Source organism: Eschrichtius robustus, chromosome 1 (genome assembly GCF_028021215.1).
Source record: "Eschrichtius robustus isolate mEscRob2 chromosome 1, mEscRob2.pri, whole genome shotgun sequence".
NCBI lineage: Eukaryota > Metazoa > Chordata > Mammalia > Artiodactyla > Eschrichtiidae > Eschrichtius > Eschrichtius robustus.
This window is the reverse complement of record NC_090824.1, coordinates 15,354,706-15,380,049: the sequence shown is the minus strand read 5'-3', so window position 1 is coordinate 15,380,049 and position 25,344 is coordinate 15,354,706. Positions and strand designations below refer to the sequence as shown.

Sequence of the window (25,344 nt, the reverse complement as noted above, 5' to 3'; positions counted from 1 at the left end):
TCTGGAAAGATCATGTCTTAATAGCAAGGGACACAGACCAGCTTAACTCACGCCACGTTATTAGATGAAGTGATACTACTTGAAGCTTGGAAGAAGTTATTTTAAAATAATAAAGTACTATTTGCCTATCGATGATGCAAAGCAGTATGGGACAGTTCAGTTTTTTGAAAATGCCCCATAAGTCTTGCTGATGTACCTTCGGGAAACTGGAGAGCTGAGGGAAGCCATAATTACTGTTTTATATACTGAAGATCTGAGGAAGGTTTCATTTGTAAAAACGGTTTTACTGGTGAAAACAGTGCAAGCTTTTGACAGACCTGGATTTAATCATCTATCTTGATCACATAGAAGTGCTCAGTAAATGGTAACCACTGTTAATATAAGCTTAAGCACTGAAAAAGGCTCAAGAAAAGTTTTAATTAATTCATAATCTGGGGCATAGATGTTCAATGACTATGGATTAAATGAACGAACTATATATTCAGTGGAGATGAAGAGAAGTAAAAGACGTTTGGGGTTATAAGTTTAATTTTTCAGGCTTTCTAAGAGATGTTTGGGGTTATAACTTTAATTTTCCAGGTATTTTTTTTTTTTTTTTGGCTGCGTTGGGTCTTCGTTGCTGCACGCGGGCTTTCTCTAGTTGCGGCGAGCGGGGGCTACTCTTCGTTGTGGTGCGCGGGCTTCTCATCGTGGTGACTTCTCTTGTTGCGGAGCACACGCTCTAGGCACACGGGCTCGGTAGTTGTGGCTCACGGGCTCTAGAGCGCAGGCTCAGTAGTTGTGGCGTATGGGCTTAGCTGCTCTGCAGCATGTGGGATCTTGCCCGATCAGGGCTCGAACCTGTGTCCCCTGCATTGGCAGGTGGATTCTTAACCACTGCACCACCAGGGAAGCCCTTCCAGGCTTTTTTTTTTTTTTTTGCCATGCCGTGCGGCTTACAGTATCCTAATTCCCTGACCAGGTATTGAACCCGGGCCACAGCAGTGAAAGCGCCAAGTCCTAACCACTGGACTGCCAGGGAACTCCCTAGTTTTCCAGACTTTTAAGGGAAGATGGAAGATAATTCTTGGCAGGATGAACTTACTGGACATGTCCAATGTGATACTTATTCATCAAACATTCCCTGAATACTTGCTATTATAAGGCACTGTGGCTGGTGCCCAGTGGACTCATAATTTAGTAAGGAGAAGTAGATAAGTATACAAACAGCCATATTTCAGCATACAATTTATGACGTGTTGAAATGCTACAGGCACTAAGGACCTTTTTTCCAAATGCAAGCTGGGTCATTTAAAGAGTATCCTTGACATACCATTCCATTTGTTGACTAACCTGATATCATGGATTGCACATCGTCTATCTCTCTTCTTTCCCCATATCTTTAGAGAGCTCACAAGTAAAATAATAAATTCTCCATTTTTCATTCCAATAGCCACCATGTCCCCTTCAGGGCTATAACACACAGTACGAGCAGCATGTCCCAAATTCACTTTGTTCAACATCTTCTGCATAAGAACCAAAAGAGTCATAGAGAACTACATTAAGCAGAGTACTTACAAAGTAAACCAGTTTCTCCCCCAAATTCTCAACACAATGCTGAGATAGTTCTTTAAGTGCTAGCAATTTAGGACTTTGCTTTTTAGAAATTGTAACATCTTTTAAAAAAATTATACCTACTTTATCAGCAATGTCCCAGAGTCTCACTGTCCCATCTTCTGCAGCAGAAAGGAAAAAATCCCTGGAAGGATGTGTCGCCAGTCCCCATATAGGTCCATCCACATGACCGTTAACTAAAATATTACATGCTGCATTTTTCTCTCCAACTTCAATTATTTCAGCATTCCTTGTCCCTACTAGTATCTTGCCCTGAAACACAAGTGGGGCCAATATATTTAATGGGATACCACAGTTGCTCTTCTTAATAATATGAGAACGACCTACTGGCCTATGTGATACTGTGACTTAGAGTAAGAAATATACAGATCTTTCTCAACTTATGATGGGGTTGCATCTGATAAGTCCATCATAAGTTGAAAATGTCATAAGTTAAAAGTGCATTTGACACACCTAACCTATCAAACATGACAGCCTGGCCTACCTTAAACATGCTCAGGACACCTACTTGAGCCTCCAGTTGGGCAAAATCATCTAACACAAAGCCTATTTTATAATAAAGTGTTGGATACCTCATGTCGTTTATTGAATACTATCCTGAAGGTGAAAAACACAGCGGTCGTCTTGGTACAGACAGCATGGCTGTAAGAGAACTGATTGTCGGCCCTTGCGGCTGACCGGGAGCTGTGGCTCCGAGAGACGATTGTACCGCACATCACTAGCACTAGCACATCACTAGCCAGGGCAAGATCAAGATTCAAAATTCGAAATATGGTTTCTACTGAATTTGTATCATTTTTGCACCATCTTAAAATCGAAAAACTTTAACTTGGGAATGGCCTATATATTTGGTCTGTCCCCGCTTACTGGCATGAAGCTCCTAAAACCCTTGGAATTTCCTAAGTGATGAACAAAAGAGGGGTATCTTTTGTTATGGACCTCACCAAAGGATAGGGGCTGGTTGCCAGGAGACCCAACTATGTGATTAGGGGTTAGGGGCTGGCAGTTTCACTCTCTCCTCGCCCCACCTCGGGGATGGGAGAGGGGCTAGAAGTTGAATCAATTACCAATAGTGAAAGATTTAATCAATTATGACTATATAAGAAGCCTCCATAAAAACCCAAAAGGTCAGGGTTTGGAGAGCTTTCAGGTTGGTGCACATGTGGAGATGCAGGCTGAGTGGTCATGGAAGCTCCTCTCCCCTTCCCATATACCTTGCCCTGTGCAGTTCTACATCTGGCAGTTCATGAGTTATATCCTTTTACAATGAACTGGTGATCCAGTAAGTAACGTGTTTCTCTGAGCTCTGTAAGCCACTCTAGCAAAATAACTGAACCTGAGGAGGGGTCGTACAACCCTCTCTAACTTATAGGCAGTGGGTCAGAGGACAGGTAACTGACTGGTGTCTGAAGTCCAACGAGGAGTTGCTGGGAACTCCAAACTACAGCTGGTCAGAAGCATAGGTAAGAACATGGCATCTGACGTGGTGGTGAGGGGAGCAGTCTTGCAGGATTGAACCTTCAACCTGTGGAATCCAATGCCTTCTCTGGTAGATACTGTCAGAACTTAGTTGAATTTTTGGACACGCTGCTGGTGTTGGAGAATTGTTTGGTGGTGTGTGGGAAGCACCCCCAAACTCAACATGCACACATTGGATTTGGGTCCAAAACCAAAATAACATACTTTCAGAGAATTTTTTGCTTTGACTAATTTAGTAGCAAGCCAGCCATTAGCTCATGCAAAGCTTTCTATGACCAGAGGCGCATCTGCAAGAGCACTGAGCCAGGCTGCATGTGCGAGCCCACGCTAAGGATAATACACCTCGCTTCTCCAGTCATCAAAGTTTTGACTTTGACTATGATATATTAGTCTGAAGATCTCCAAAGAGGTGTAAGTGCATTGGGATACAGGAAGAAAGTATCGGATTTTAGTTAAAAATAACTATAAATAAAAGTAAGCTTAACTAATATTTAATACACAGACAGGATAATACGTGTATGTAATTTATAAATACTTATTGTGAGTGCATGCACGGTCAAGTTTTTTAGAGCAGTTGTGTATTTTTTAAACAAATGGAGACAGCTGCTTTAATCAAAACGAGTCAACTGGCAAATAAATTCAACTGTCTACCAGAGTTGAATTAGCAGATGCAAGACAATAAGGAGGTTTAGATACAGTGCTTAGGAGAACAGCTTCCTGTCTTTCTGCAAAGAAAGCAGCAGAGAAGAGGCAGAGGAAAACTGGCAAGCAAGTCCATCTTTAAGTTATTACTCATCAAGTTGCGAAAGGTGAGAGAATCACAGGAATAACTGTTTTCTACTGTCTGCTGCACTGTAATGCCTCGAGAAACATCTTACTCTGCCTCTGCACACAGAACGGACACAATCTGTGACTTGTCCTGTCTCAAGCCTGAAGGCGCGGCATCGCCTCAGTTCCTGATCCCACAGTTTGACTGCTCCTCCTTCTTTTGACCTAAGAAAATAACAACCCAAACCAAAAGAAGCATTTATTATTGGCTATTACAAATAATTTTTATTATAAACAAATACTAAAATTATAAGCAGAACAGAAAAAGAAGCTCCAATCTTTATATTCTTATAAACTTTCTATGGTAATTTTAAGATACAGTGTCTCAAACATTCAGTTTAAGCAAATTTTATTTTATGAACACTTATTTTTCTGACATTAGCATAAGTTTATTTAGCACCGCCCCCTGCCCATACATCATATATCCTCTCTCATAATACTTCTTGACCGAGGAAACGTGCAAAGTGAATTTTTTTTTTTTTTTTTTGGCTGTGCCATGTGGCTTGTGGGATCTTAGTTCTCCGACCAGGGGTTGAACCTGGGCCACAGAAGTGAAAGTGCCAAGTCCTAACCACTGGACTGCCAGGGAAGTCCCCAAAATGATTCTTAATGTTAAGAGGATAATGGAAATGCAAGGCTAGATAATAGGATTACAGATGCTGTGCTACAGAATATGTTTTCAGGGCCAAAAGAGCAGCACATTTCTTTCCAACCATTATTATTAAATATGCTACTGAACAGTTTAGTAGGTTACTAGTGAGTAGGAGTGTGCAAGACTAGATGAGGTGTGGAAACACGAGTGTCAGAGTAATATGCACAAGATAAATATAGCCCATTTATGGTTTTTTCTCTTATACAGTCTTCCTTTATGTGAAAGGCAAAAGCTGCTGCATATTTGTGGGTTCTTTCAATGCTGTATAGGAATGTACTTACTTCCTGGTCACATATACATTCCATTTTAACATGCATATGAATATGTTAGTAGGAAATCAATGATTAAGTATCTGGTTTCCACTGGGAGATTTGAAAACCACTCAGAAAAAGGCCTCTCCGCACACATTTTGAGGTCTTAATTTTATCTAACAAGTTTGCCTCAAGCAAAAGCGAACAAGGCAAAGTTTATTTCTAGTATCCTCTCATCCTTTTCTAATGCAGCAGTATGAATTTTATCCCTTAGTATCCAGTTTGAACCAAAAAGAAAGCAGGCAGTCGAGATGCATCCTGAGTCCAATGGCAAAGATTCCCCCATAGATCACCACCTACTACTCAGCCAATATTTATACAGGCAGAGAGACATTAAGAAAATCAATTCCTAACCTGCAGGATAGCTACCTATCCATACCTCAGAAAAATGATCACCCAGTTGGAGTTTAGACTTATCTACAATGTGAAAAACACTGGGAGGGATTTAAGACCAGAAATAAAAATCAACAAGAAGGTGCATAAAAGGCAGTAAAGGAGACGCATATGAGGAGGAAGGTCAGAGGATAATCCACGTGGCCTAGACATAACTAACTGCAAACCAGAGGCATCACAACGCATGACTATTCAGTAAGGCTGTGAAAAGAAAGAGGACTCACGGCCTCTCCTTGCCACCAGTGACAATAAGTCCGTCTCGAAGGGTGGTGTACATGGCAAACACAGGCCCGTTGTGAGCTCTGGCCACGATTCTACACAATATGTGGTCTTTCCACACACAGACATCTCCACTGATGGTACCTGTAAACGTCAAGTTATTCTGAAAAGGAGTGGGGAAGGGGGAGATAAACTCATGAAAAGTTCAAATAGAGTTCAAACAGCAATTCTCTATGTAAGTGTGAGCCTATGTCACCTTTTTTTTTTTTTTTTTTTTTGGTAGTGAAACAAGTAAAGTGTTTATTAGGAGGAAAAAGGGTACGTGTGGAGAGACACATGGGTGGACTCAGAGAGAGAGTCACGCTATGTCACCTTTTTGATACAGAGAGCATGGATGGCGGGAAAACAGTAGAGTCAAGAGTCTGAAAACCTGAACTCAAGGCTTAGCTTTGTTAGGGCCGTTTCCTTTCCCAGGTCTTTTGCTTATTAGCTGGAATAACTTTGGTCAAGACTTTTAACCTCTATGAGTATCAACTTTTTCAGTGTAAAATGAGGGATTTCTAAGTCCCTAAGGTCTCTAAGGTCCCTTCCAATTCAAAAATGCTGTAATTCTAGTTTATATCATCTCTTTGGATTGCTTCCCTCTAGCTGCCCAAGAAATAACTTAAAGGTCATTAGTAACTGAGATTAAAAATAAGAATAGGAATAGGAAGTGAAAATAACTTTTATTAGGTTTGATAAAGTATTTTGTCATGGAAAGTAAAACTATTATCTGTAGCAAAGTTGTAGTTTTTCAGAAATTGTGTATGAAAATTAGTATTTGCCATGATTTCTTAAAATCAAAATAGCAAAAGTTAATGCATTTCTGCAATGAATCCAAAATAAGATAAATCTGTTAAGGTACCAAAAATTTAAGAATGATTTAGGTGACTTTGAGAATTGCAATCCTCATATATAGTTCATTTATGCAAAAACTGGAGAAATCAAATCCTGCATCATGTGCTATTTTTGTCTCATTTTAGCTTCACTTTTAGAGCAACTTGTATAAGATCCTTCACCAAAAACAATATGGAAAGAACCAATAAGAAAATAAGATTTTGGATTGTATCAAAAACAAACAGATTTTCTTGAATCTTTCTGAGAATACTAGTTTGTACGCTTAATTTCCCTACAATTTAATATTACTTCAAATTCCTCAGCATTTATGCTTAATCTCTATATCTCATATTTGGAAAACAGTGATTATATTGGATTGGCCAAAAAGTGCCTTCAGTTTTTAAGTAAAAATAAAAGACACATTTTTCATTTTCACAAAGAACTTTACTGAACAACATATTCACCTTTTTGTTCCACCACCTTCTGCCATTTTTCAGGCAACTTCATAATTCCACCTTCCCAAAACTTTTTATCTTTTTGAGCAAAGAACTGTTCCAGGTGCCTTTTACAGTCTTCCAGGGAATTGAAATTTTTCCATTAAGAGAATTTTGCAAATACCTAAATAAATGGAAATCTGAAGGTGCAATGTCTGGTGAATACGGCAGATGAATCATAACTTCCCAACCAAGCTGTAACAGTTTTTGCCTCGTCATCAAAGAAACATGCAGTCTTGTGTTATCCTGATGGAAGACTATGTGTTTTCTATTGACTAAATCTGGATGCTTTTCGTCGAGTGCTGCTTTCAGTTGATCTAACTGGGAGCAGTACTTGTTGGAATTAATCGTTTGGTTTTCCTGAAGGAGCTCATAATAGAGGACTCCCTTCCAATCCCACCATATACACAACATTACCCTGCCTTCTTTGGATGAAGACCGGCCTTTGGTGTAGTTGGTGGTGGTTCATTTCGTCTGTCCCACGATCTCTTCCGTTCCACATTATTGTACAATATCCACTTTTCATAGCCCATCACAATTTATTTTAAAAAATGGAACATTGTCATTATGTTTAAGTAGAGAATCGCATGCAGAAGTACGGTCAAGGTTTTTTTTCGCTTAACTTATGTGGAACCCAAACATCAAAGCGATTCAAGCTGGTGCAAATGATTTTCAACACTTGATTTGGATATTTTGAGTATGTCGGCTATCTTCCTCGTGGTATAACGTTGATTGTTCTCAATTAATGTCTTGATTTGATCGCTGTCAACTTCAACTGGTCTACCCGACCATGGAGCACTGTTCAGTGAGAAATCTCCAGCACAAAACTTCACAAACCACTTTTGACATGTTCGATCAGTCACAGCACCTTCTCCATACACTGCACAAATCTGTGTTTTGCATTTCAGTTGCGTTTTTATCTTTCTTGAAATAATAAAGCATAATAGGCCGAAAATGTTGCTCTTTTTCTTCCATCTTCAATATTAAAATGGCTACACAAAAATTCACCAATTTTGATAAGTCTTTTTTTAAATGCACACTGATATGACAGCTGTCACATACAATCTAACAAAATTGTTTCTAATGAAGTTAAAGACAGCTAAGTGCTACTAGAGCCATCTTACAGAAAAAACTGAACGAACCTTTTGGCCAACTCAATACTTGTCATATAGGAGCATCTTTAATTCATGCCTTATCTGCGATTGGAATGTAAAAACTAACATTTTACTTCGCCTGCTCCTTTCATAGCCCCTAGCATAGAGGATGCTCAAAAGGGCTTAAACTGAACATCAACCCATTTTGTTATATGACAAAACATTCGCACTGATTGCACTGTTGCTTCAAACATAAGTCAATTATGACTAATATTCTTTTTTTTAAATGAAAATATTGAGAAGGCTTTTATTTAGGCAAAAGAACAATGAACGTGCAATAGTATCACTCTTTTACTTATAATTTCTAAAGGCTCCTCACATATGACTAACAGTCTAATCTTCAAGTTTATTTTCTATTGGGAATGGGCAATTGACTAAATAAGGAATTTTATACACAAAGAAAGTTAATGTACATGGGCATATTAAATGTCAAACACTTGAATGCATAAGTTTTTCTTCTGGAAAGGAATTACTGGTCTTGTATTAAGAATCTCCACAATATTTAACTGAAGTTCGACATAGCACAACCAGCACTTTCAATGGTCTCAAAAATATAAGTGTTCTTTAAGAATCTAGAATTATAATTTTCTTCCTTCAAGTATTACATACCCACATAAACACTTTAGTAAGAAAACCGACTTAGTTTTTTGATGCACCAAAGGATTTAAAAAGCCTGGCCAGGGCAAGGTATTAAAGGAAAGAGATGTGTCTTGTAAATCACAAGCCCAGGTGGAATGGGGGAGGGGAGGGGAGGAAATGGCTCTTGAACACTCTTCCTAGTAAACTAGACCAGGAACTGTGCTCGCCTTCTTCCCTTTAATGAGAGACACTGGCCAAGAGCACTTCCAACTACATAATAAGCAGTGAGTTAAGATGATAGGAAGCAAAGGAAATCCTAAACCAAGTACCACCTTAAATACTAGAAAAATCACATTTCATGACTTATCTTTCTCCTATTCTGACAAATTATTAGGACCTAGGAGATTTAGGGTGACAGTTATAAAATTAATGAAGGCTTTTGAGAATGGCAGTGGCCCAAGGACTCAGATGTTTTATAATCCTTCTCCCTCGTTAACTTTCTTTCCCAGTCCCTGATTTCTGAAAGTATCAGAATTTGAAAGATGAAATATATGCATGACCAGGACATATGTAAGGATTAGTGGACTAGAGTGCCATATAAACAACATTCATGTGGTTCATCTATCTAAGGCAAGAAAATTCAAACTAGTCCAATTTGGGTAATTCACAGTTATACTACCACACGCATTTTAAGAAACATACTGCACCAAATGCAACAGCAAGCATGGTCTGCATCCGGGCATCTTGCAGTGTGCTCAGTAGCCCTTTTTTGCTAAGAAGAGCTCTTCCTGCCAATGTCCAGAACTTAACATGTTTTACTCCCACAGAGACAAACTGGGAATCTGAATCTGGTCGGAATTCTGCCACAAAAATACGTTGGTTGTGACCAGCTCTGCTGGCAATTTTGGCACCTGATAAAAAAGATACAACAAAATTTTCTAGGTTAGTATAAGAACTAAGCTAATTTTTACAGGATCAAACAGTTATTGAAAATATATAGTTCAAAAAATAAATGCTTATAAAAAGAGAGAGCAGGGAATTCCCTGGCGGTCCAGTGGTTAGACTCAGCTGCTGAGGGCCCTCTGATCGGGGAACTAAGATTCCACAAGCTGCGCCGGCACGGCCCCCAAAAAAGAGAGAGGGCATGTCCCTTGCACTGCTACCTAGCAATCACATGACATACAATTACTAGTGTAGAGGGTCCTTTTTACATATTTTTGCAAGTGATGTGTGATTTATGGAAAGCTTCATTATAATTTAAGGGGCATTTTAGAAACCATAACTTATTTTTTTCTGTGTAGTTCTATGAATTTCACTTTTTATAATGGCTATGTAACCGAAAAGTTTTGTCCGAAATGTGTTAAAGTAATATTACCCTATTGCTGTTCCATTATCACTTAACAATATAATTCATCGCATTCTTGAGTAAGATCCTCTATAACCAACCAAATAATAATTAGCAAGACACTTACATGCATAGTTTCTTACTGAAAGGAAAGAACAGTGAATCATTTATAATATTAATAACTTTCATTAGTTTATACTTTGTTTACAATTTCACTGGGTTTTGAAAGTGGAACATACCTACAACTGTGTATGGGTATTGAGTAGGGCTCAATAGTGAATAATGGTTTCAATCACCAAGTTAACACAAATATGAAACAGAAAATTCCTATCACCCCATTTTTATTTTTTAAAATTACAAAGAAAAAAAAATCCTACCTTCCTGCCATCTCCAAATGGTAACTGTATGTTCTGGGTCTAGCCCCACAGATAGCAAGAGTTTACCAGTAGCACTGAAGCTGACTGAACACACTCCCTTTGAATGGTAGCATCTTAGTATGGATAAAGTCTGCTTGTTCACTGCATCCCAGATGTGGATAGAAGGAGCTGTAGCTAAACAAAGATAAAATCCAAAAGTTGTAACACACCTATTACAAATGTTTCCATTTCTAAGGCTGATGCATACTCATCTCTGAAACACAGGAAAAATATGTACCAAAGAAAGACAGTGTACTTAATAAAAAGTAGCTCAAAACTAAGACTGAATTAAAAAGAAAGAAAGAAAAGGGAAGAGAAAGGAAAGGAAGGGAGAAAAATACAGACTACTTCCTCAGGCTATAGTCCAAATTGCACTTTTGAGAAAATAGCATTTAGACAAGCAAATTAGGCAATCACAACTTTAAACAACTTTTCAAAAAATAATGCATGTTTTAGATACACATTAAATCTTTATATAATTATGTGCAGAAATATACAAACATTATACACTTATGAAATACCAGGATATATTTACTACCTATGTTATATGAAGGAGAGATAGAAAGTAAATACAAATTGAGAAAGGCAATAGGTAGGAAACCACCTGAATAGATCACAAAGGAAATCTTCAACTGGATAGGCATATATCTGGTAAAAAACTAGTAAGTTCATATCACTTTATAAGACAGTAGTTTTTTTTTTTTTAAACAGGATTTCATGGAAGAAATTAAACTGCTAATCTTTTAAAAAAATTATATTTGTTGTTTTTTTTCTTTTTTAGATTTTTAAATTTATCTTGTCCAGCCTGTTTCTACTGCTTAAAAAGTTTTCCCAGTTCTCTGTATTTCCTAGGTTAAAAAACCATAGCTTTGGACTGTCCTTTTTTCATGAATTGCACACCCTATAAAAAGGAATAGGTAAGTCAATTCAGCAGCTAATTCAGTCTCAGAACATAAGTACTTTTAGTAAAATAATCAAAATATGGAAGTGCATTTGCTTCAAATTATAAATCTGGTACAAATATTGCAAAAATAGAGAAATATTACGAAAAGATGAGCCAGCTGCCTTAAAATCATTCGATGCAGAAAGAAATTGTGGTCTCTAAAGAAAATATTCTGATGAATTTAGACTATATTATGTACCATCTACAATTTATAGTATACCATGATAAATTAAATCTGACAGTTCTTCAAACAAAGTTGTTACAATATATTAACTCAGGGAATTAAATTTAAGTATCATTAAGTAAAAATCATTCAAAGATTTATGCAACTGTAAAAAAAATCAAAACTACATGGAAATAGACATAAAAATTTACCATATAATAGAGTATTTATGTGTGAAAAATTGACCACAATAATTAAAGCACTGGACTAAAATTAGAATGTTCCTCATTCAATAAAAGTCAAAGGATATGAGGGACGGGTAAACTTAATTCAGTAAGGAACGCCAGATGGTTTAAATGTAAAATATGTATATATATACATATGTGCTGGAGATCATTCTATAATATTTTGTCAGTGCTAAATATTATATAGGTCTTCTGTAATACAGAAACATTTTTATGTATTTACAAAAAGGACCTCTGGGCAACCCATATACTATATTTGTCTAAATGTGATGATGTAGATAATGAATTTTCAAGAAACATCACTTATTTAATATTCTCCAAATTTAATATTCCACAAATTACAAAGAATTACATTTATCTAAAATTTAAATAGCAAGTAATTTTAAGTAAACTGAATTAGTGAGCTTTTCAAACTTCTATAAAAAATCAAATGAGATGGTAAGAAGCTTATACCAAGAATTTACATCTTAAAACATATAGGTATGACAATGTTATGGGATTGTTACACATTTAGAGTGTCCAAAACTTACATCAGTAACAATATTTAAGATTTAAATTACTGGACCTTCTCAAGGCCTAACTTACTAAAGAAAGACTGAGTTATGTTCATTAAGTATATTTTATTTTCTCCTGTAATTTGAAAGTGGTCATTGCTAGAGTAACACAGATACTACTCTTATTTCTCGCCTTCCTGTAGGCTACCAGACAGGACTGCCCATCATGGGCAAGGCATGTTACCAGGGACATCTCATTCTTTCTGATCCCTGTTTCTAGGCAGTTATGTTTCCCTATGAACTCAGGCTCAGAGAAGTTAAGTGACTTGGCCTAGGTCACACAACTCAGAGCTGGCAGAGCCAGCAGAGGTGTGCTATTGTCAGCACCCAGGTTCTATTCTCACTCTTTCCACACCAACCTGTCTCCAGAAAATCAATCCCACAAACTTTTCATAACCATTCTTGACTCTTAGTCTCCAGTATAGAGATGCCATAAGGGTCCCTTAAAATTACAAATGGATCTCATAATAATCAAAGTTTTAAAGGATATTCTTTTTTCATCCCTTAGTTTGCCTTTGATGTGGCATAGAAAACACTATATTTTAAAAACAAAGTTTTAATATGGACCATTAAGTGTGCCAACTGTATTTTACCCTTTGGTTCCTAGAGTGGACAACTCTTTTCTGTACACCCAGCATCCATTTCCTCCTTCCTTCTTAATAAAGCTCCAATTTTATTCAGGAATCCATGCCTTCCTCATGCAATGCAAGTGATTCAGGGGAAAGACACTGCATGCTCAGCTAACTGTCTGAGCCCATTGTGCTAACACCCCCCTCATACCCCACAACCCTTACCCTCCCATTCCCCCACCCCTGACATCAGTGATTCAGTTCAGTAATCCAGATTCAAGCCAGTAGCACACAGTATCCCCAGATCAGGGTCTTCTTAGTACAGGGCTTTGCTCACATCTTAAAATGACTCAATCAGGCTAAAAGGAAGCACTAATTTTAGGTCATGGTTTCGAAAGAAGTTTTTATCCTCTTTCCCACTTGATGAAAAAGCAAGGAAGCATGTAACTCCAACTCCTACTGGCAGCCCTTTTATAACACAAATACCACAGCCTTATGGGTGAAGCCAATGCTGAGAGGATGGCAGAGCAGAAGAGATAGGAAGCAGCACACCGTGGAGCTCCTGAATCAGCAAATGCAGGAGACCACCCTCCCACTCCACTCTTGTGTGATAGTAAATTTCCTTATTTTCTGTCATTAGAGGGCTCATGGAAGATCACTAAAGTCACTTAATGGACAACTGCCTATCAGGACAAATAGTAACCTAGACCAGAGAGAGGTCTCTCTCCTTGAGTTGCTTTAAGGATCAAAAATGTCAAATTCTTACCTCCTGACACAGTCTTGGGTGGGCTGAAAAAAGTTTGTCAGAGACAAAAGATATTCCCTTAGTGTCTACTCAAAACACATCTATTGTATTCAAATGGTAATTATACCATATCTTTTCTAATATATATATTTTCTCTCCCACATTCCAAAGTGATGATTCCAAAACTCTTCCCCCACCTACTTTACCATCTCCTCACTCTCAGCTGATGAAATAAAAGCCATCAGAGAGGAGGTTCCTTATTTTCCCACCTCCAAACCTACCAGTTTTCTTGCATTTGAACCTACACTCCCTTCATTCCTTATGACTGTAGGCAATTTCTCCCTGCCCATCTATTTCTTCCAAAGTATTCCCCCATCTCATTTAGGCAGCTGCTCAAGCAAAAAATTAATTTAGTCCTGACTCCTAACTTTCTCTCATGCCCCCTCATCCAATTTATCAAAAAAAACCTGCTGGATTTACCTCTAAAATACAGTCCATATTTATCTAGTTCTCTTCATTTTCACTCCTAACACCCTAGTTTAAAATGTCTTTTGCTCGGACTACTATGATAGCCTCCTAGTTTTCTGGAGGCTCTTTCCCCTTTATATTCCTAATAGTGCAGAGAGTGATTTCCTCAAAGGATAAACTAGATCACAGGGCTTCCCTGGTGGCGCAGTGGTTGAGAATCCGCCTGCCAGTGCAGGGTACACGGGTTCGAGCTCTGGTCCCGGAAGAGCCCACGTGCCGTGGAGCAACTAAGCCCGTGCGCCACAACTACTGAGCCTGTGCTCTAGAGCCCACGAGCCACAACTACTGAGCCCACACGCCACAACTACTGAAGCCCGCGTGCCTAGAGCCCGTGCTCCGCAACGAGAAGCCACCGCAATGAGAAGCCCGCGTACCGCAACGAAGACTAGCCCCCGCTCGCCACAAGTAGAGAAAAGCCCGCGTGCAGCAATGAAGACCCAACGCAGCCAAAAATAAATAAATAAAATAAATAAATAAAAATTAGATCCCATAACTCCCTTGCTTAAAACTCTCCAATGATGGACTCTGTGCTTAGCACGAATCCAAACTCCTCTCCGTGATTGGCAAAGCCCTAGGTGACTGACTCCTGCCCCTCTCTAGGTTCATCTTAGAGGCCTTACTGCAGTCACACGGACCTTCCTGTTTCTTGATTCAGCTTTAGGGTCTCCCCAGGAGGGAGTTAACAGAAGCAGGACTGAGGTTACTATCACTAGAATGGCCTGCTTGCTCGTGTGTAAGAACTTGACTTTTGAAATGTTCCCTATGTTGATAAGGTTATTTTGTCCACGGGGGGCACTGAATACCTGCTTTCTTCTGGGACTATGGTATTTTAGTAGTTGTGGCTTTGTGTCTATGTGACCAGCCCCCAGTAAAAACCTTGGTCTCCGAGTCTTCAGTGGGTTTCCCTGGGCAGAAACACTGCACCTGCATTGATATATCTGGCTGCTGGTAGAAGAAGCAGGTTCTGTGTGACCCCTGGAGGAGTGTTTTGGAAGAGACATAGAAAGCCCGTGCCTCGATCCTCTAGGCTCCACCTGATGTGTCTCTTTCCCTTGCTGATCACTGTAATAAGCTACAGCACCGTAACTATCTCTGGGTCCTGTGATTCCTTCTAGTGAATCACTGAATGCGTGGGTGGTCGTAGGATTCCCAAACCAGGCCTCAGCCTAGAGCCCCCAGATCACCCTTCAGGTATCGTTGTTTTGTATCATTCTTGGCCTAGCTAAACGTTACCACCTCTGAAAAAACACTCTGTTTTGTTGCCATCGCCCTATTTGTTGTTTTTATCACATTTATCACCATCTTAGATCATGTTATTTAAAAAGAAAGTACTTATTTATTGCCTGTCTCCCTCTAAAGCAGAAGTCGGCAACTTTCACTGTAAAGGGTCAGATAAGAGACAAAATGCAAGGTATTATGCAGGTACTTGTGTAATAAAAGAAAACAAATTTTCACAAAATTTTTATTGATGAAATTCATTGAGTGAAAATTTTTATAATATAGATCTATTAATGAGAATGAAATTTTTTGGGGGGGATAATTCACTTAAGTGGGGTTCAAAATCAGAGTTTATTTTTTTAAAAAAATTACAAATGTTCATCTGATAATGATCTATAATAATTTTCAACTGTGAAAATGTCTCACACAGATAGGTACTGTCAAATATGAATATCATCCAAAAGCATATGATTTTAATTGAGCATATTAATCACTTGGAAGGCATTCAGAAAATTCTATTAGAGTCTTATCTTGATATTTGCCTTTTAGCATTTATTACACTGCAGAATAATAACTTTAAATTGAAGGTTAGGTGGAAGTTCCTCAATTGTACAGTTAAACAGATTTTTTAAATATGGAAATTTTCTCTACGCTTGTATCAAGATCTAAAAAATGCTGCTGGAACTGTAATTTGAGCCCAGAAAATACATTTGCTGCAAATTTGTGTGGGAATGGGAATCTCACTTCTCGTCTTAATTTTTGACAGTATGAGAAGTATATAGAGAAGTTTGGCGTTACTTGTGATTCAAAGATTAGTTGTCATCAAATGACTTTCCTGCAGTATAAGTTTCACATATAAGCACTGTAATTGAAATTTCAGGTTGTAATTGTAATGTCCCTGTAATTTCAGGTTGAATCATTAAGAAACATTATCAAGTATGCAGCAAAAACTAATTTCCAAAGCCACTGAGTTTTCCATAACAGAGACTGAGGGCAGTTCTCACTCAGAAAAATTTCAGTCCTGGCTCTGAGCTACAGAAATTGCCAAAAAAAAAAAAAAAAAACCAAAAAACCCCAAATGTTACCACTGCTAAACCACTGAACTGCTGTGGGGATAGGGCAAGTCAGGACTTTCACCTTCTATTTCTAACATAAATTAACGGAACTGATGATGGTTAAGTCTATGAGAGCTAACAAAATTAACTGTTGACTCTCAATAACAAAAAATATTGAAGTTCAATTACACATGATAGATTGAAATATTTTCCACAAACCACCTGCTGACAAATAATACAATGAATAGCCATAAATGCCTTAAATGATTATAAGCCTTTTAAATTTAATCAACTATCCCCTTTTCTGCTCTAGCTCCACAGATATTTTTACCGCCATCAGCTGTAATACATCTTAGCAGATTCCACTTCAGGTTGTACTGAATTCATGTTTTCTTAACTTATTTGAAAATATTATCTTTTGTAGTTGTTCCATGGACACCGTTCATAGAGGCAAACTTCAGTCACTTAAAAGTCCGCACTGATTCCTCAAATAAACAACTGGCAACATTTGTCAACCCATCAAGAGCCAAGGGAAACCATTAAAAATCATCTGCCTTTTTTTGGTCTTGTTTTTAGTGACTACTGATGTTGTTCCCAATGTCCTCAGTTCTTTTAGCAATGGTTTTTGCCAGAAAGCTAATAGTCTTAAGTTTATTTTCTCTGGACACTTGTTCGTTGCAATCAAACATGATTTAATTAACTCACAGTAATAAACAGCTTTTCTTGATTAGCTAACAAATGAGTCATTCAGAACCTTACTTAGGTTGTAGCCACATTTTATTTTATTTTTTTTTGAAGAAATTCTGTTGTGATGAGATATTGTTTTAAAGTTTCTAATTTTTCTGATTTTTGCTTTCCTGTGAACTGGGAATACTGTGATAAAGTTTAGTGTGAAAATGTTGACATATATTGTATTCTTTCAGCACAGCTATAGTATCATTGCATAATAAACACAATGTTTTACCAACTAATTTCATAACAACATAATCCACACTTCACTGTGCCTTTTGAGTTTGACATTCAAAGTCTATTTTCCTTTCCCCTCCCTTGTTTCGACATGATAGATATACACTGGTTAAAAAACAAAAAAATGGCAGCAATGTGGATAGACCTAGAGAATAGCATATTTAGTGAAGTCAGTCAGATAGAGAAAGACAAATACGGTATGACATGACCTACACGTAGAATCTAAAAAACAATACAAACGAATGTATATGTAAAACAGAAACAGACTCACAGACATAGAAAACAAACCAGTGGTTACCTAAGGAGAGAGGAAAGAGGGGAGGGGCAAATTAGGGGTACGAGATTAAGAGATACAAACTGCTTTGTATAAAATAGGTAAGGATATATTGTATAGCACAGGGTAATTATAGCCATTATCTTGTAATAACTTTTAGTGGAGTATAAGCTGTAAAAAAATGAATCACAATGTTGTACACCTGAAACTAATATAATGTTGTACATCAACTATACTTCAACAACAAAAAAATGTTGTGGAATAGCAATACACGCAGCACTCAAAACCTGTCAAGTTTTAAAACAGAATCACTGCAATTTGTAGTGTGCTAAGCAGCAGTGGAAAGCAATGAGAGTGTTATAAACAGTCTCTGTTGCAACTATTCAACTCTGCCATTAAAGCACAAAAGCTGCCATAGACAATATGTAACTGAATGAGCATGGCTGTGTCCAATAAAACTTTATCTATGGATACTGAAATCTGAATTTCATATACTTTTCATGTTTTGTGAAATTTTATTCTTCCCGTGTTATTTTCCAACTACTTAAATTAATAAAAACTATACTCAATCATGGGCTGTACAAAAACAGGTGCTGGACCAGATTTGGCCCAAGGGCTGTAGTTTGCTAACCCCTGCTCTTGAGTGTAGACCAAGAGAGCAAGGACCTTGCCTGTTGTGTTGAATAAATTTGTAGTTAAATAGTCAAATCACAAAATCATGCTTTACCCTGGAGGAGGGGAGGGAAATGGATACAAATCACATAAATTGGTAGAAATCAAATAAATGTTTTCTTATCAAACTGCTAATTCTTACTATATTATGTAAACTGAAATACAGTTGAAAAGCCTAGTTATTATAATATCTAAAAACAACAGACATGCATTGTTCATCTAACAGCTTTTTAACTTCACAAAGCCATGGTCAAAATCAATAATAAAAAGTTATTTTCAAATCTTAATGCTCTGTTGATCTAGTATGTGCAATAATTAAGATGGTTACATAAAAATAATAAATTAAAAAAAAATTTTATTTCTAGGCAATAAAATTTATTGATTCATATTTAAGATCGAGTTTTAGCCCCACCTTTATTCTTACCAGCTATGTGATATTGGCGACTTAATATCTACTATGAAGAATTCTTGTGATGACTTACAACAATGTTGGGCACACTAAGAAGGTCAAAATATATTAGCTTTTTTTAAAAAAAAACTTATTATTGCAGACAGGGCTCAGCATCATGACATTAAAATGCTGTATTTCTTAATTTTAAAAAAATCCAAAATAGGTTCAAGTATCTTATTACTCTATAAAAATTTGGGCTATCATTACTTAACAATATGACTGAAATAGAAAATGATTAATTTCCTTACCTGACATGTCTGCTGAATCACCTATAATGGAAAAATAGCAGAATAATAATTATCCATAAATACTATAAGCAAAATTTGTAAAAACTCAATTATCACAAAATGATAATTTTAAGTAATTTAAATAATTGTTATATACAAAATTAATTTTATTATGCAAAATTGAGTACACTGTAAGTAAAGCCACTAATTTCAATTATATATGCATATTAACATTCTATGCATATGACCTTTCAATCTTTGGATCAATATTTTCTTTATATATAGTGAGTTACATGAAATTTTAAATATAACAACTTAAAATAATATTGATATGGTTTAAAATTGATCTGACTTTATTTTGGTTTAAAAAATGCCCTTTTAATAGATCCTTTGGGCTTTAATGGATCTCTACATGCAGGGAAGAATTAGATCTAAACCTTCTGAGAGAAATGATGGCAAAAGTTAGCATGTAACTCAAGAAAAAAAAAAAGCTCTTAATTCAGGCCACAAATTAACCCCTTTCTTATTTTTTTTTAATTAAACATTTTCTGTATCAGTAAAAGATTGCCAAAAAAGAAAACACAAAACTCATTATATTTGCAGTGGAAATACTTATTAACCACAATTTTAGAAGCAATAGTCTATTGCAAGAAAGAAAGCAGAAAAATTTAGGAATCTTTTCAAGATAGATGATTGTTCTGTGCTTTGGTAGAGCTTTATATCCCTATGAAATAATTATTTCAATGACATATGTAGACTTATCGTATCCTGACCTGGAATACGAGAGAAAAGGTAATGAAGTACTTGACTCTGCTGAACAGACCAGTCAGGATATACCACTTTTAGTTTTGAACATGCTCTGATAACAACCAAATGATGAGAGGACTTGACACTATGTCACATGAAGAATGGTTTAAAGACTGAGGGTGTTTGGTTTTGGCGATCAGGCTTATCCCAGAATATCTGCAGGGCCTGGGACAATTAAGAGTACAGATAAAGACCTAAACATCACAGGTCTAAATATTCTGGGTGCCCCAAAATGAGGACCAGTGAATTGCAATGAAAGAGAAACAAATTTCGGTTCTATATGAAGAAGCACTTTATAACAGAGTTTCCTGGGCTTCCCTCATGGCGCAGTGGTTAAGAATCTGCCTGCCAATGCAGGGGACATGGGTTCGAACCCTGGTCTGGGAATATCTCACATGCCATGGAAAAACTAAGCCCGTGTGCTGCAACTACTGAGCCTGCACTCTAGAGCCCACAAGCCACAACTACTGAGTCCGCGTGCCACAACTACTGAAGCCCGCGTGCTTAGAACCCACGCACCGCAACGAAGAGCAGCCCCTGCTCGCCACTCGAGAAAGTGACACAACTTGAGAAAGCCTGCGCGCAGCAACAAAGACCCAATGCAGCCAAAAATAAATAAATAAAATAAATAAGTTTATTAAAAAAAAAAAAACAACAGCGCTTCCTAAGGAGAGGTTAGGTTACTCTGTTAGGCATCAAGTGATAATGGGGTTCAAGCACATGTAGGAGGATCCTTAATCAAATATGTAACAAAGGAAATTCAAACATCTAATGATGGACAGCTAGTAATGGATAAAATGATATATTTGGCTCTGAGATTCCAAGAAAAAAGAAAAGTTTGAATGTAACTGGCTAAAATACCACAAGAGCAAATATTTCAGTACCTCTATGATTTATATGACTTTTTAACAAAGAGAACCATATACATTTTATAAAGTGTTTTCATACTTTGTGGGTTTTAAACAAGCCTGGCAGGCAAAGTAACTACTGATTCAATTTTCTTTAGGTTCAGAAGAGAAAAAGTCTCTTACTCTTTGATCTTCTCTTGAGTCTTTCTTACACTTAATTAGTCATCAGTAAAGAATTTTATGTCTTGTGGAATGGTACAAGTAGGGCAAGGCACAGAACTACATACATGATCTAAAATCCACCTCTGTACTGCCTGAACTTTGACTTGGAAGGACAGAGAGGGGGAGATAATTAGCCATTCCACATTCTCTATAGTGTTGCCTTTCAACAAAAGGGAAAGAATACAAAAAATATCAAATCATGCATTTGAAACTAACATAATATTTTATGTCAATTATATCTCAATTTTAAAAAAGGGAAGAAGTAGAGAAGGTCAAATTTCATGAAAGATTAATTTGTGACCACAACATTTCTTAATCAAAAGAGAAAACTATAGCCCTAATATGTTAAACAAAGTTGCTTTTTTAAAGGGAGAAAAGGGGAAAGAAAAGGAGAAGGAGCAAAGCTGGGAAATGGAGGAACCATGCCTTCTAGGATTCCATTCACAGAATGTAAATTCCACTAACAGAGATTTTGTCTTTTTTTGTAAGCTGCTTATATCCCAAGCACCAAGAACAATACCTTGCACGTGGCAGATACTCAGTAAATTTGTTGAATAAATGAACTTAATAAAAATTAACTGATCAATAACTATATGCCAAGAGGCACTAAACATGATGCTTTCATGACCAAAATGGTAACTTGGTCTCTTATTCCTCATGCAAAGTGAAAAGAAGACTTCAATTTCAAAAACTTAGTGTGAAAACGGGCTAGATCTACGTATTTATATTCAAAGATTAGAAAGGCTGGATCAAGAGGCAGAATAGAAGGATGTGGAGCTCACCTTCTACAAATACATCAGAACTACATCTACATGTGGAATCCTTCCCACAGAATACCTGCTGAACGCCGGCAGATCTCATAAAACCAAAGTTGCAAGAAAGATCACCACGTAACCAGGTAGGATGAAAGAAGAAAAAAAAAAAAAAAAGAAGAATCAGGACGGGACCTGTGCCCCTGGCAGAGAGCTATGAAAGAGGAAAGATTCCCTCACCCTGGGAAGTCTCTTCACTGGTGGTGAGATCAGCTGGGACAGAAAGGGAGCTTCAGAGGCTCGGAGAAGAGTACAGCAGCCGGTTTACAGCAGGCGGAACAGATAGAGACCAACACAGAGGGTCCTGGCCACCTCCCTCCCCTCCCCAGCCTGAGATGCGCATTTGCTGGTGTGTGCAGGGGGGCTGGGCGCTGAAACTTGGGCTTCAGAGGACAGATCTGGGGAGAGGACTGGGGTTGGTTGTGTGGAGACAACCTGAAGGGGCTGAAGTGTGGTCCAAGCCACAATCAGGGGTGTGCGCAGGAAGGAGCTTGGGTCTGCCACTGAAGTCCCACTGTTAATGCTTGAAGGGAGGGGCAGGGCCCCTGCCATAGCAGCCTCCTATTCTTGGAGTGCTCATGGTGGGCGCAGCTCTGCCTCTATGAGCTCTGGGAGAGTGTAAGCACCAGAGGATTGTCCATACTTGGAGGCAGGGCTGAAATCCAAACCGATCCCCAGGGGCCGTGTGACTTTGGAAGCAGGGCTGAAATCTGAGTGTCCCAGCGGTTGTGGGATCTGTGAATTTAGGCACTTTGTAAATTCAGTGCCCATGGGACATCCAAGCAGATTACTGGTGATCTCGTGGATGGGGCAGGTCCAGCGATAGTGGCTGCGGGCTTTGCCACAGTCTGGGCGGACTCAGTAGCTCTACGATGGGTCCAGGTGCAAGACTTTGGCAGTCCCGGTACCTGATCTCAGCAGTTCTGTACCAAGGGATCTGTGCTAGTGGCTTTGTGAGCACAGCACCTGAGGGACACCCAGGACAACTGCCTGAATTCCCATGGTTGAGGTGGGGCCGAGGGCAGTGCCAAAACAGTGTACTTTGTGAATCCACACAACGGGTGACAGGCAACATCACAGAGTGCACTTCCTGATGGACAGCTCCTACAAAGGAATACTCAGTGGCTCCTGTCCCTGCTCCAGCCCCGCCTACCTCACACCGCAGTTCAGAAACGGATCTGGGGGTGTCTACTCCAACAAGTGGGGAGCAGACCTTGCCCCCAACAGGGCTGTGACAAGCGCAGACCAAAGAGGAGGGCCCATTCAACATCCAGTGCAGGCTCTGGTCATCACAACAATAATTACACCCCCTATCAAGGGGATAATGGCCAACACACACTGAGGAAAGATGTGGCAGGTATCCATAGTAAAAACAGCCCTCGCACTAAAATTATTAGACTCATGGAGCATACACAGGGACACTTCCACATAAAAAGCCCTTCAGGACCACAGTAGATAACTGTTTCTCTTAAATTCATGAAGTCAGAGAAATATGAGTAAAATGAAGAAGCAGAGGAACCACTCCCGATTTAAAGATCAAGAGAGTTCCCCTGAAAGAACAAACAATGAAGCAGACCTCTCCAGTTTACTAAACCCCAAGTTCAAGAAGGAAGTAATGAAAATACTGAAGGAATGAAGAAGGGCTATTGATAGAAATGCAGATTACTATAAAAAGCAATTAGAGGGGCTTCCCTGGTGGCGCAGTGGTTGAGAATCTGCCTGCCAAGGCAGGGGACATGGGTTTGAGCCCTGGTCTGGGAAGATCCCACATGCCGCGGAGCAACTAAGCCCGTGAGCCACAACTACTGAGCCTGCGCGTCTGGAGCCTGTGCTCCGCAACGGGAGAGGCCGCGACAGTGAGAGGCCTGCTCACCGCGATGAAGAGTGGCCCCCGCTCGCCGCCAACTGGAGAAAGCCCTCGCACAGAAACGAAGACACAACACAGCCAAAAAAAAAAAAAAAAAAAATAGATGGCTGCTAATACATGGGATACATGCTTCCTTATCCAAAAAAAAAAAAAAAAAAGCAATTAGAAACTATAAAGAGGAGCCGATTAAAATTAGAAAACTCATTTGCCAAGACAAAAGCTGAGCTGAAGGCAATAAATAGCAAACTGGATAATGCAGAAGAATGAATAAGTGATCTGGAAGACAGAATAACGGAAATCATCCAATCAGATCAGCAGACAGAAAGACAAATGAAAAAAAAATGAAAGCAATATACAAGACCTATGGGATAATATAAAGCATCCCAATCTACGCATAAGAGGGATTCCAAGAAGGAGAAGAAAAATAAAAGGGGATCGAAAATATATTTGAAGAAATTATGGCTGAAACATTTCCAAACCTAAAGAAGGAAACAGATACCCAGGTACAGAAAGCACAGAGGGTCCCAAACAAGATGAACCCAAACAGACCTATACCAAGACATATTATGACTAAAATGGCAAAAGTTTAAGACATAGGGAGGATTCTAAAGGCAGCAAGAGAAAATAAAGAGTTAATGACAAGGGGACACCCATAAGGCTCTCAGCTGATTTCTCCACAGAAACATTGCAGGCCAGAAGGGAGTGGCAAGATATATTCAAAGTTCTGAAAGGGAAAAACCTGCAAAACAGGATACTCTACCCAGCAATATTATCACTTAGAATAGAAAGAGAGATAAAGAATTTCTCAGACAAGCAAAAACTAAAAGAATACAGCAATACTAAACCTATCCTAAAAGAAATATTGAAAGGTCTTCTCTAAATAGAAAAGAAGCAAGAATCTACAGGAAAGAGAAAATCACAATTGGAAAGTAAACCAAATAAGCCAATAGACAGATTTTTTAAAAATCAAAAAAAAAATTTGTGAAAGCAATAACTATAATGAACATCAAAAGGATAAACACAAAGATGTAAAAGATGACATCAAAATCATATAATGTGGGGGAGGAGAGTAAGAAATGTAGATTTTTTGTAGATTTTTTGTTTGTTTGTCTCAAAGTCTCTTTATTCCTTTGCTCGTTCTTTATTATGAAATGCTAGAGACATGTCAAGTGGGTTTGTTTTTTTTTTTTTTGTGGCCACACTGCACAGCTTTCAGGACCTTAGTTCCCTGACCACAGATCGAACCCAGGCCCCTGGCAGTGAAAGCACTGAGTCCTAACCACTGGGCCACAAGGGAACTCCCGATTTTTTTTTTTAGAATGTGTTTGAGTCTATAGGACTACCAGTCTAAAGCAAAAAGATATAGTAATGAGTTAACATGCTTGAAAAACAGAGTGAAAAACAGAGTAACCACAAATCAAAAACATACAACAGAGTCACAAAAACCAAAAAGAAGAGAATATAAGCATAATACAAAAGAAAATCATCAAACCACAAAAAGAAAACAAAAAGAACAAAGAAGAAATACAAAAACAACTGCAAAGCAAGGTTTAAAATGGTAATAAATACATATCTATCAATAATTACCTTAAATGTAATGAACTAAATGCTCCAAACAAAAGACACAGAGTGGGGAGGGGATAAATTAGGAGTTTGGGATTAACATATATACACTACTATATATGAAATAGCCAACAAGGACCTACTGTATAGCACAGGGAACTATACTCAGTATTTTATAATAACCTATATGGGAAAAGAATTTGAAAAAAAATAGATATGTGTGTATGTATAACTGAATCACTCTGCTGTGTACCT

The 25,344-nt window shown here is 38.1% G+C and overlaps 1 protein-coding gene across 4 annotated transcripts in view; it reads right to left on the bottom strand.

The window, feature by feature from the left end:
- EML5 (EMAP like 5) overlaps positions 1-25,344 on the bottom strand; it is a 165,106-nt gene that overhangs the window by 2,824 nt on the left and 136,938 nt on the right. For 3 of the 4 annotated variants that reach the window (XM_068556608.1, XM_068556538.1, XM_068556462.1), the window contains 7 exons: positions 18,992-19,012; positions 10,322-10,495; positions 9,302-9,510; positions 5,502-5,659; positions 3,972-4,086; positions 1,678-1,866; positions 1,333-1,505 (listed from right to left, as the gene is read on the bottom strand). In XM_068556608.1, coding sequence (XP_068412709.1) covers positions 1,333-1,505; positions 1,678-1,866; positions 3,972-4,086; positions 5,502-5,659; positions 9,302-9,510; positions 10,322-10,495; positions 18,992-19,012 — 1,039 coding nt within the window. The remainder of the gene's footprint in view (positions 1-1,332; positions 1,506-1,677; positions 1,867-3,971; positions 4,087-5,501; positions 5,660-9,301; positions 9,511-10,321; positions 10,496-18,991; positions 19,013-25,344) is intronic. The other variant, XM_068556696.1, reaches the window with a different exon arrangement.